Genomic DNA, 12358 nt, shown 5'->3' with positions numbered 1-12358 from the left:
TTCCATCTTCTCACTGCGAATGTCAGCTTTAATTGAGATTGCTTTGGAGGGAGATTTACCTCATATTGGGTTTCAATTCAACAGGACTGGTAGGGAGATTTGTAACTGACATACAATTTTTCTCAGAACCTGTCTTCAAAGAAGTCATCAGTGACTGTTCAGAGAATTCCTAAGTACTTTCTGATGACTGGTCTATTCTACTTATCATATGTGGACAGGGCACACTCCCTCATTTGCTCCGGTATCTATTAACTTGTTACCTCAAACACATGGTAATATCCCCTCAGAACTCAACTGGTGTCTGGATTTGCAATTCCTGTATGACTAAACAGTCAATTCCCAATTGTTGAAGCAGATGATGGAGTCAACTTTCATCATGTTTCATCCACTGACTGCATTGAATGGTTTATGTTTTACCAATAAAGACACCAAAAACTATGATTATGGAAGTATAAGTTAACTGTATCACAATCTGGCATTGGACAAAGTAAAATACCAAAGTTATCCAAATAAATATAATGTGTGATAAAATGAAAAATAATTAATACTGTTTGCATCCACCCAATAATTAATTAGGCAGAAAACAAAAACTTGAATAGCAAGATATTGGCAATAACTCCATTAAAATCGCATCTGAAAGACGAAACCATTACAAGGAACAGCTATTTGTAACATGCAAATCATTAACCAAATGGAATCCATTTATGTGCATAGGTTGCAGTTCTAAGTTGGTTACAAGAAGTGTAAATTGATTGGAAAGGTGATTACTATAGGACCCACCCACTCCACCCCTTACTCAATGACCCTAATAATGGTACCTATATGCAAGTCCCTAATGTGTGTTTTCTTTTAACGTTACACAATTTTAAAGAAAATGAAATCTTTTTTTCATTTTTGTCAATCTGAAGCCAACCATTTTATTGGCTGAGATAACACTCCTGGTACCAGTATCAGAAGTGGAGGAAATGTCAACACTGTCCTGTTGTCATCATCATTAATTTCAACTACGTTGTTTATTGTGGTCTGATGTTGTTGTTGTGGGGTTTAACACCATTTTTCAGCACATGATAAACTATACATGGCGGCCAGTATTAATGGTGGAGGAAGAACCCGGGAAAACCCCGGAAAGAACCACCGACCCACGAGAAGTTACTGGCAAGCTTTCTCACATACCCACATTGGCTGAATCAGAGACTTGAACTGCCGCAGACAGCGGTGAGATGGCAGTGATCCATAATGAAGAGCGCTTTAGACCACTCGGGGCCCCTAATGTGGTCTGACAAATCGAGCTGGGAGCTCTGCCACCTGAGTGACTGGAACAGCATGTGTATGGCCCTTAGAATGATGAAACAAAACAAAACAAAACGTGTCCATATCACACAGATAACATTACCAATATGGTGTAGTTAAAGAAAGCTTGGCTCAATATGAAAGGGCATTTCAAATTGAAACTGGGCAATAATTGAATCAAATTTTGTGAGAAAATGTTGAAAATTGAAACAAGAGATAGATCTTAATATAAATGCTCCTGTTAAATTTGTCTTTCAAAAGTAATAGAGCAGAAACAAAACTACAATGGGAATGATACAATGTGGCAAGATTACTAGACAGTATATGGCTATAATTTGATAAGATCCTCTCTGATACCGAACAAAGTGGCATTTTTGCTCCTCCCATATTTCTCGAGCCTTTGCTTCTTCAATTCTTCTTCCTGTTGGATAATTGGTCTCAACTCATGTAATCTCTGCAACCTTTTTGCGATGATGTAAGATGTTGGGGTCACAATGGGGAACTTCAATAAGTTTAGTGTTGTACCTTTAAAAAAAAAACAAGAAGTAAAAACTAATTATGAAAATATGATGCAGCATTTTCTAGTACTATATGATACTTGCTTATAAGCAGTGCCTCCACTAGGCTTTGCATTTGTTGCCAAATGTGAAAGAATTTTGTAAGTGGTGCTATATTTTACTGACTGGTGAAAGTTACAGGTGACAAATTTTAATAAAGTAAATTTTTAATTTTTCATTGATATAAGCAATTCAAGCCACTTAATAACTGTTTTCACTATCTGCAGCAGTCAGTGGATCATGTTGGTAGATGATGAAGAAGATGTTATTCAAACATGATTGCAGCAAACTGCAAGCTGTCATTCGGGTTTGAGAAGCAATTAAATGTGATTAGTAGGAAATGAGGAATGACTGGGAAATATACTCTATTGTTAAACATCAGAAAAAGAATTGGTGTAATTTGCAATGAGTTGTTAATTTATGTTTATTGCAAACTTAACCTAGTAACACAGGATACCACTACAAGGATGCCAGCCATCTACTGTAAACAGCCCAATTCGCTTATATCAATGAAATATTAAAAATTTACTTTATACAACAAGTCTGTATCAAGCAAAAAGAATATGGCTAATCTAGCTCTGAAACACAGAGTATTATAATACTCTAATAAATTTAATGAGAATTTCTATTGGTGGGCCCAGTGTTGAGAATTTTTATTTCAGCAAGGCATTTAAAAAACGGTCTGGGAAAAAATGAGGCAGATGTAAATGAATTGTCAGGGACATTGTTCATGAAGGCTAAGCAGTATTTTGTATTATCAGTTATAAAGAAACATTCTTATTCATTCTTGCTTTTCCTATGCTATACATTGAACTTCACATGTATATAATGGTATTTTTATATTTATTAATAATTATTCTTGTGCTTTGAAATGTAATAAAAACATATAAAAACTTCTTTTATTGTGATGTTTCAAAAGATTAAAAATAGGGCCAATATGATATTACACATGTATTTAAGTCTCTGCATCATAGCATAAAATGGCTTCTATGGCTGAGAAGTGGGTAGAAATGTTTAAATTTGGCGAATTTCATGGCGCAAAGAAAAATATTTCCAAGGAAGACCCTGATAAGTTGGGTCTAACTGCAAACTGCAAAGATCCAGATATGCCATCAATTAATACACTGAAAGATCTGGGTGTACATTTGTGAATGACAGTTTCAGTATGGATTTGCCATAAACGCAATAATATTCCATTGATGCACAATTGTAAATGACAGATCAAGCAATGTACATCATAAACTAAAATGGGGCCCTGGATGACTAAGTGGTCTAAAGCACTTGCCTTTACCAATCACTACCATCTCATCTCTGTCCGCAAGGGTTAAAATCTTGAGCTCAGGGAATGTGGGTATGTGAGAAAACTTGCCAGTAACTTTCCCAGGGTTGGTGGTTCCTACCAGGGCTTTCTCAGGTTCTTCATCCAACAGTTACACTGGCTGCCAAGCATTGCCTATCATGCAGTAAGAAATGGCAATACACCCAAAATAAAACCAACCATAAACTCAATTCTATTCCAAAGATGTACACTTGCAATGACAGTTCCAGTAATGTATATTATAAACTCAATTCTATTCCACTGATGTACATTTGTGAATGACAGCTCCGGTACAGGTATACCATAAATCCAATCTGCAGGTGCTTTTGTTCTTGTGAGACAATAAAGTTAAGTTTAAATGTGAAAAACTGAAAGAACTGTTATACCTGGCCAGATGGACACTGTAGCTCTGTGAAGTGTATCTCTAGCATTATCTCTGCAATAGTCCGACTGGATCAGGGCATTGAAAATTGAAGATTTACCAGAATTGGTGTTGCCAACTAAATACACATCACCTGCAGGAAAGAAAGAAAAAACATTTATCTGATAATGGTTTAGTAGTGTCTCAGCTATATTATACAAGGGTTCAGTGTGTCTCTCCTATCTTATGAAAGGGTACAGTGATTATCAACTATGCAATACAAAGGTTGAGTGGTGTCCCTACTGTGTACTATAATGGTTCAGTGGTGTCTTGGGTATGCAATATAAGGTTTTAGTGGTGTATCACCTATACAATTCAAAGCTAACTGGTGCCCCAGAAGTGCAGTACAAAGGTTCAGTAGTGTCTCAGACATGCAATACAAGGTTTCAATTTTGTACAGTATCAACTAAGCAATATAAAGGTTCAGTGGTGTCCCAGCTATGTAACAATGATTCAGAAAGTGCCATTAAACACTAACGAACAATCCAACTGCTTATGTAAGACAGGAAATCTTAGCATATCAGGGAAGTACTGTATATATTCATTTATATGTCGATTAACACTGCAAACAACAAAGATCCTGATCTCCTATAGTATAATGCACCCACAGATCAGGATTGATGCTGTTTGTTCTACTGATTACTCCTAACAAACTGTGCAGATCCAGATCTGCCAGCACATTATGTGACAGCAGATCTGGGTCTCTGCAGTTTGCAGAGGGACTTGTCTTATAAGTGAGTAAATGGTATATTATAATACTGAATGAAAGCTTCAGTTGAATAGAGTAACTGATATTGAAGATAAATGACTTTAAACAAAACTGAACATAGACTCTTATACCATATATACTCCCTTATAAGTCTAGTCAAACTGCAAACTACAAAGATACTGATCTGCCATAGCATAATGCACCTGCAGATCTGGGTCTATTTTGTTTGTGTTCTATTCATTACTCCTAACAAACTGTGCAGACCCAAATCTGCTGTGCATAATGCAATGGCAGATCTGGTTCAATGCAGTTTGCAGTTGGACTAATCTTATAAGCAAGTATATATGGTAATTGCTGACAACTTGGATAACTGTCACATCCATGAACACAAATGAATAGTCATTCAGAAGATAAGACTGAGTATCTGGTAGAACTATTCCTATAGTAATTTAATATTTCAACAAAAGGAGCAATAATGCAACCTTAGGTAACAGGAGAATGCTGCAAGAAGAAAATAACCTAACTTATTTGTAGTAAGCAAGGTAGATTATTAAAAAAAAACATGGCGTAAGTTGATTAAATTAATGGCAAGTAATGGCATAACACTAATGTGCTTTCAACATGACTATCAGATAAAATGCTTTTCATTACTTATTTCAAATTTTCTTGGGGCCCCAAGTGGCTGAGTGGTCTAAAGTGCTCACTGTTACAGATCATTGCCATTTCACCTCTGCGTGGGTTCGAGTCACGGATTCAGCCAATGTGGGTATGTGAGAAAGCTTGCCAGTAGCTTCTCGTGGGTTGGAGGTTTTTTCTGGGGTTTTCCTGGGTTCTTCCTCCACCATTTATACTGGCCGTCATGTATAGCCAATCTTGTGCTGAAAAATGGCATTAAAACCTACAACAACAAAAACAATTTTTTTTGGATAGTCTGCATCATTTGCTCCATGGAAATGGTTACCATAAAATCATTCTTGACCTGGGGAGTTAAGTATTTTAATGAGCACTGTGCACAGTTAACACTAATGGTAAGGGGTATTTTATACCTTATCATCTAACAAAATTTCTCCACAAAACTTAGAATGCTGTATACAACTGCACACAAATTGGGTCCAAACACTGACCCTGATCTAGTACTGTGCAGGCAGATCATAGTCTATGTTGTTTGATCAATCCTAACAAGATGCATTTACACAGACCTGCCAGCACATGGTGATGGCAAATCTGGGCCTAAGCAGTCTGCACCTAGATCCAAATTATAATCGAGTATATTCATTAAGTAGTGATCACACAGTACCTGCCATCACGTGGTAATTGACGCAGACCCTTGGTAATATTTACATTAGGAAACATGAATAGACATGCTTGTCATCTGAATCTGTTTTGAATGAAGTTCATCCATGGAGAATGGAGATAGTGGATGAACGAGATTTTGACATACTCATGTGTACCCTGACCAAGGTTCCAAGGGATATTCATGGGCAGGAAGAAACACCAAGTTGTACAGACATGGGACAAGTCTGAAATTTTGCTTGTGAAGGAAATGTAAAGCAAGAAAAAATTCTGGATTTCTGAGGAATTTCACAGAAATATACATCTTTTGGAAATGTTAAAAATGACATTTCCTACACTTTAGAGACTAACCATTCATTTTCCAATGTGTCATTAGATGGGTAATTAGGTCTTCCATTCCATAACCTGTTTTAGCACTAACAAGACATATATGTTTAATATTTTTCCCTGTTGGATTCAGCCCAGCTCTCTCACAGGAATCTCTCAATAATGTCTTTACTCTTTGTAAATAACCAGCTTCATCTCTTGGAATAAGATCCACTTTGTTTCCTATGATGTACAGAGGCCTGTTCTTTCCTATCATGGGAATGAAATTTCGAACAATACTGTTTTCAATATCAAGGAGGTCCACAACCATTAAGATAAGTGCTTGGTCATTTTTTATCTGCCGTATAATATTATGATATTTGTATTCACTGACACTGACATCAAGACACAGATTGTGATGAGTCATCAAGAAACATCGCTGACACAGTGATTTCCTCAGCTCCTCTTTAGAAAATGATTTAAATTTTTCACTGATAATGTATCCTGGGATTCCATGGTCTTGACAGTGCAATAAAGCTCCACATCCCCCACAAGGGACATCACTCAAAGGAACTGAGGGGTCAGGGGTTCCAACAATAGTTGGAACTCTCTTCCTCTCCTTTTTCTGTGGGGGTGATTCAAAGGTGAGAGTTTCCAAATAATCACTATTATCTTCATTTTGATCTACATCATCCATTTCAACACCATCAATTTTCTTTATAGCATCATAAATTTCATCTGTTGACCTGTCATCAGGTAACAGCACAGCCCTATTCTGTCGAGCAACTATATCATACTCCAGTTCTCCAAGTTGTTTTTTAAGTTCATCTTTTGTCAAGAAAGAAGGTACTGATGGCTCTTGCGTTTGCCAATTTTCAGCACCTTGGTTAGATATGGCATTTGCCAGATATTTGACTATAACTGGTGTGGCATCTGTTTCCTTGGGAGTTTGTTTTCCCATTTCTTTTTCATTCTCTTCTTCTTTTTTGCTCCTCCACCAAGGCTTTCCACTCATCATTCTGTACAACTGCACTGGTTTCACTGCCCGTCCCTGATACATGCAGCGGCAAATGGCTGCCATTTTAATGAATGAGTAAACAAGTATCCAGTCCTATTATTTTCTCTTTCTGAAACAACAAAAATCATGAGTTTAAAAACAAAACTTAATACTCAATTACTCAACACATTCACATGCAAGTGGTATCACACTGTACTGAAAAAATTAGCAAATTATACATAAAATACACCACCTGAATCTATGCATCAGTAGAATGTGCCCAACTTGGAACAGTGTTGTCTGCAAGGCCAGTGACCAGTGACCTTGATAATGGGTCATAGAAAACTGATAATGCAATCTACAAGTCATCAGGTCCAAATAAATCAAGCTTTGGTCCAATAATTACTGTGCATAGAAAATAAACAAAACACTGGAAAAACTGACAAAATTAAAAGTACTTGTTGCAGACAAAATCTGTGTCTTTCATTTCGACATATCAATAAAACAATACTTAAACTAATCTCAGATATTTGGTAAGGCCATGCTTAGTTTATGCTGCCGTTGAGGAAAGACACATATCTGATAACCAGGCTTAGACTAATGCTCTATAAACTGTTGCAAAATTTACAGATTTGTTATAAATACTTTTGAAAGAGGGACATTTATTAAGTGAAGTGTGCATCTGCAAGCCATCCACAGTTTGGTGCAGTTACATTTATGTTGGCCTCAATTTGAGTTGCAGTGAAACCCTTAAACACTAAAATCCATAGGGAACAAATTAAATATTTGGTTTTATGGGGTTTTAAATTTTCAGCTAAGAATGAAACGTGATCATGTGTCCTCATATGTAAGTAAATGTTGATATATTTTGACAAAACAACAAATTACAGTCAATGTTTAGAATTTCTATCAATTTTATATATATATATATATATATTTATTTATATTTATAATTTATATTTATATGCTGTATTTCATTTGAATGCATGTGATTGTTCAGGGACTAACTGATGACTATATGCTCTGATGAAGTTTCAATTTTAAGTGATCCAAAACTGACACAAGGCCAAAATCAAATCAGCTGGTTTTCAGGCAGTTTTGGTTAGCTGGAATCAAGACTGCTGTAATTAAAGAAAGAAACATTTCTGGACAAGCTTACACTGTTGCTCTATAAAATGGACCATAATCATGATATGGTTTCCTGAGGATTTTGATTACCTCAGGATTTGGGCCTGATTGGGCCTGATATGATTAATATTTTTACATTAAACTTTTTCCTTGTTCATGTCACAGTAACCTTTATCTGCTTTTTTTATCCCAACCTGCAAATCAAAAGGTTTCTTCTTTCAGTTCAATGGAATGCAATGGAACTTGGAAGCCAGGAATACTGAAATCTGTTAAAAGGATGATGAGAATCTTGAATGAAGTGAAGCTATCTAACCACTTTCTTCAGTAACAATATATTTTTATTTCTTTCATTATATAATTCTTCTTCAACTTAATCTGATATCGGCATTCCCCCGCTTCCATCACATTCCTGCTGAATGAAATGTAGGCCAACAAAACTTGAAAACAGATTCATTTGCTCTTTTGAGAATTTAAATTTATGAGAAAAAAGGACACCAGAGTAAGTAAAGTCTGACTAAAACATCACGACTTTAATTTGTAGCAAAGCATCGTTATGGGCTGCCAAGTGTGCGAGATATTCCTGAAAATTTTACTTTCGCTACGATGTTAGTCGACATCAAAACACGCTACCAAGCGTCGTTATTCAGGATGTAAGACCTTGACGTCCAAAACATAAAATAAATTATAAATATCAGGGCTGAGGTCTTACATTGTAGGACTATAATAATATGAGAAATACCATCTATTAAACAAATGTAAATGTCACATTTAAATCCGAGGCGAAACTTGATAATATTGGATATGGTCTGAATCAGCCCGTAATTTGGGCCCAATTAGTCTGGTCCGAACTAGTCTTACAATGTAAGACATAGCACATGTTGTTTTTGTTTTAGTGCCATCACCCCACATAACATAGCTATCAGGTGAAGTGTCTTACGTTGTAGGACTAGGTCAGAACCAGTCATGGCTCATGGTTCGAATCAGCCTGGTACCTCGAAAATTGATAAAAATGAATACCGTTGATTTGTTAGCATTATATCCCAAAATCAACCATAACAGCAGATAAAATGAAAATAAATTAAAATATAACCTACAAATTCAAAATTACAAGCATGAAGTTTATATCAATTACTACTGAGTAAAAAAAATAGACGCAATTTCTCGTATCTAATGATCAACATGTGGAAAACATTGGTCCGCTTACACCATCAATCACATATGATCTGATTTTTTGAATTCAAACGATACCTGCTACAATATGCATATATTTACGGGTTATTTCATTTAATTACATTTTGACATTATTTTTTTTATTCGAATATCTGCAGTGTTGTAATACCATACGTCAATATTATAATTTGTAAATGATATAAGTGGCTAAACTGTTATTTCCGGTTGAACGATTTTGACAACGATATCATAAAAAGAATTAACTAACTTAGTTATAAGTCATTCGTTTTGAACTTTACTGGGTGTTATTGTAAGGATATTGATGTCACATCCCATTATTTAAGGTAAAGGTCGAATCCCTCTCTTTGCTAACGTTCACCGTCACATTTTACTTTCTGACAAATTAAGGGCTGACGGTAGTCCTACAATGTAAGACGTATTACATGTTGTTTATGTTTTAGTGATACCCAGAACATAAATACCAGCGTCGAGGTCTTACATGTAGGACTAGGGCTATCGGTAATGCATAATTTATCACAGATGGCTGGGGATGGTACTCAGAATGTGAAGAAATGACTCAAAATTATGGTAATAGTAATGTCCCGTTTCTTTAGTTAAGTAGCATGCAACATTGTCAGTGAGTGTGTGAAAGAATAACTTATAATAAAAACAATCCGTACCTTTTTTCCACAGACTTTGATGCAGTGTGCAGAATATAAATGGAGTACATATGTAGTGATTATGAAACGCCAGTGACACTTATGAACACTCCATGTAGTGGCAAGAAGGAGTGGATTTTGAACAAACTTGGAGAAATTGAGCACGAGCTGTTTTTCTGCACATTCTGTTTGCAAATAAAATGGATTCTAGTCAGTCATGAACAACTTTGACAGTAGTTCCAAATAAAAAGCAGTGAAGGCCTATATGAGCATCATTTTATGATAAAGAAAATAACTCAATTCTCCATGTACTTTGGTAATAATAAATAATAATAATTATAATAATAATAATAATAATAATGATGTAATATTAGTCCCATACATTATGATGTTCCCCAAAATGAAGACTTAGAATATTTATATTCTCTGCTTCTGTGTCATTTTGTAAATTTATACTCGACTGGTAATTCATTTTTCTAAACTTTATTAATTATTAAATCTTGAGTTTAATTCTCTAACCACTTTCATAGTATCCTAATAATTGTTCGAAGGCATAATGTAAAAAGTATACGACTTTGGTCTGGTATTTTGCCTTTATGTAGGCCACTATCCACATTTAACTGGCTCCTTGTATCATGATGGTTTCTGCAGCATCCATGTCTTTGCAAATAACTTCACTGTAATTAATTATCCAATGTTCAATTGTGACACAAGACAATATAAATAACTAGTTATCACAAATACAGAAAGATGTCACTAAATCACTAATATCATGTGCATAACTAACCACACAAATAAGTGTCAACTCTTTCCCTATACTTGGCATATTTCACATACCACAGAATCCAGTGTAGAAAAGCACATACATATATACATGATTACATGTCATGTTGATCTTCATTATTCATGTTGCACTATCCTTTGAGATGATCATGACATTCACCAAACTCTACAAGGTACCATCTTGTAAACTAGGCAACTGCTCACATATCTTACTTGATCAGTTTGTAATTTTGGTATAATCTGTATTTTTCTTAATTTGATTCAGACTTGTTTTGAATTAATTGCCTTCTCACACACAAGTGGAAATGCATATCACAGCTAGAATAGTTCTCCTGTTCGCAGTTAAATTCAGTATATACTTTTTTGTATATACATGTAATGTTTAGAATAAGTAGCTAATGGCAAGTGCTTTTCATTATCTGTAGAGGGGTATCAAGACCAAAAGACATAAAGATATAAAGTTTGGCAAATTAATAGTTAGAAGAATACAAAGTAGAGATAAAGAAAAGTTAAATGTAAACAAGCATATGTCATTTTATAGGATGTATTTCAGGAACATTTTGTAATTCTCTTTGCTAATAACAGTACTGATCACAACTATACTTTCAATATGGAAAGTTTGATAGTCATTGGGTTACAGGTATGTGTGTAATATGACTCATTCAAGGGACAAGGTACTGGGTTTACCTGAAAAAGACCAATATAGCAGCCCCCATCACATGGCATCGTGATGTTGGCCACGTGCAATGTGAGCAATACCCATTGTATAAGAAAAATGTAAAGCTCATTACATATTGGTTAGTCTTTATGCAACAAAATATTTACAGTACAATAGCTCAGTACTATCCCAATGCTGTGATCTGTTGTGCATGAAGTACAATATTAATAATGAATTATAAATACACATTATTAATAATGAATTATAAATACATTTTCTGTAAAACAGTTTGCTCCTGAACATTGACATGACAGATTTTTAAGCTAATAGTATATAACTTGTAATTTATTACATACTGGGTTCAAATCCCAGCTGAGTCATACCAAAGACTTTTTAAAATGGTAGCAACAGCTGCCTCACTTGGTGCTCAGCATTAAGAGGATAGTTTTTGGACTGGTTGACCTGGTATCAGGACAATGTGACTGGGTGGGACAAGCCCCAGTGCTGGACATAACAGTAAAACAGCAACAATGCAGACATTATAGCGATATGACTGGAACATTGTTAAAAGTACGTTGAAAATTAAAATTACACACTCATTACATGCTATACATGATATTTGACTACACTACATCCACCCACCCATTAGGCCAATTCATATTACCAGTTGCCCTTAAGGTATGGTATATAGACAACATGAATAATGCAGTACTATAGTTAGTCTTACAATGTAAGATGCTTCTCTAGACCCACATATAAGATGCCTCCCCTGATATTTGTGTTTTTTAGGTTGTAGGACTAGATGCCTCCCCTGATATTTGTGTTTTTGGGACCCCAAGAACACAAATATCAGGAGTCACGAGGGGCATCTTATGTTGTAAGACTATACTATAGCAATCTCAAACCACCCCATTTGTTTGTACTCTCCTCATCTGACTGTAAAAACAGAAGGCATCAAGGATATAAATATAGTTATTTCATGCATTGATTTATAAGGTCTAACCTAATTATTGCCAGGGGTTCCCAAACACTGTCAGCTAGTTGGCATTTCAAATCAAACAGGAGTTTC

General features: G+C 35.4%; 2 protein-coding genes across 3 annotated transcripts in view; one reads left to right on the top strand and one right to left on the bottom strand.

Annotated features, from left to right (window-relative positions):
* The window catches only part of LOC149795322 (nitric oxide-associated protein 1-like), a 34132-nt gene extending 24913 nt beyond the window's left edge, over positions 1-9219 (bottom strand). Inside the window, exons 1-4 of one of the 2 annotated variants that reach the window (XM_089965088.1) lie at positions 9114-9219; positions 5940-7021; positions 3552-3680; positions 1648-1815 (exon numbers count right to left, since the gene is read on the bottom strand). In XM_089965088.1, the coding sequence (XP_089821214.1) occupies positions 1648-1815; positions 3552-3680; positions 5940-6975 (1333 nt within the window). In that variant the 5' untranslated portion in view covers positions 6976-7021; positions 9114-9219. Of the gene's footprint in view, positions 1-1647; positions 1816-3551; positions 3681-5939; positions 7022-8956; positions 9093-9113 lie in introns of those variants that run through there. The other variant, XM_089965089.1, reaches the window with a different exon arrangement.
* Positions 9220-9397: 178 nt separating this feature from the next.
* Positions 9398-12358, top strand: part of LOC149795321 (pre-mRNA-splicing factor SLU7-like) — a 50672-nt gene continuing 47711 nt past the window's right edge. Inside the window, exon 1 of the mRNA XM_089965087.1 lies at positions 9398-9533. The gene's annotated coding sequence lies outside the window, so the exon portion shown is untranslated. The remainder of the gene's footprint in view (positions 9534-12358) is intronic.

Source organism: Sinohyriopsis cumingii, chromosome 7 (genome assembly GCF_028554795.1).
Source record: "Sinohyriopsis cumingii isolate HCF-2022 chromosome 7, ASM2855479v2, whole genome shotgun sequence".
Lineage (NCBI taxonomy): Eukaryota > Metazoa > Mollusca > Bivalvia > Unionida > Unionidae > Sinohyriopsis > Sinohyriopsis cumingii.
The sequence above is the reverse complement of the archived record's forward strand: the minus strand, read 5'-3'. Positions and strand labels throughout refer to the sequence as shown.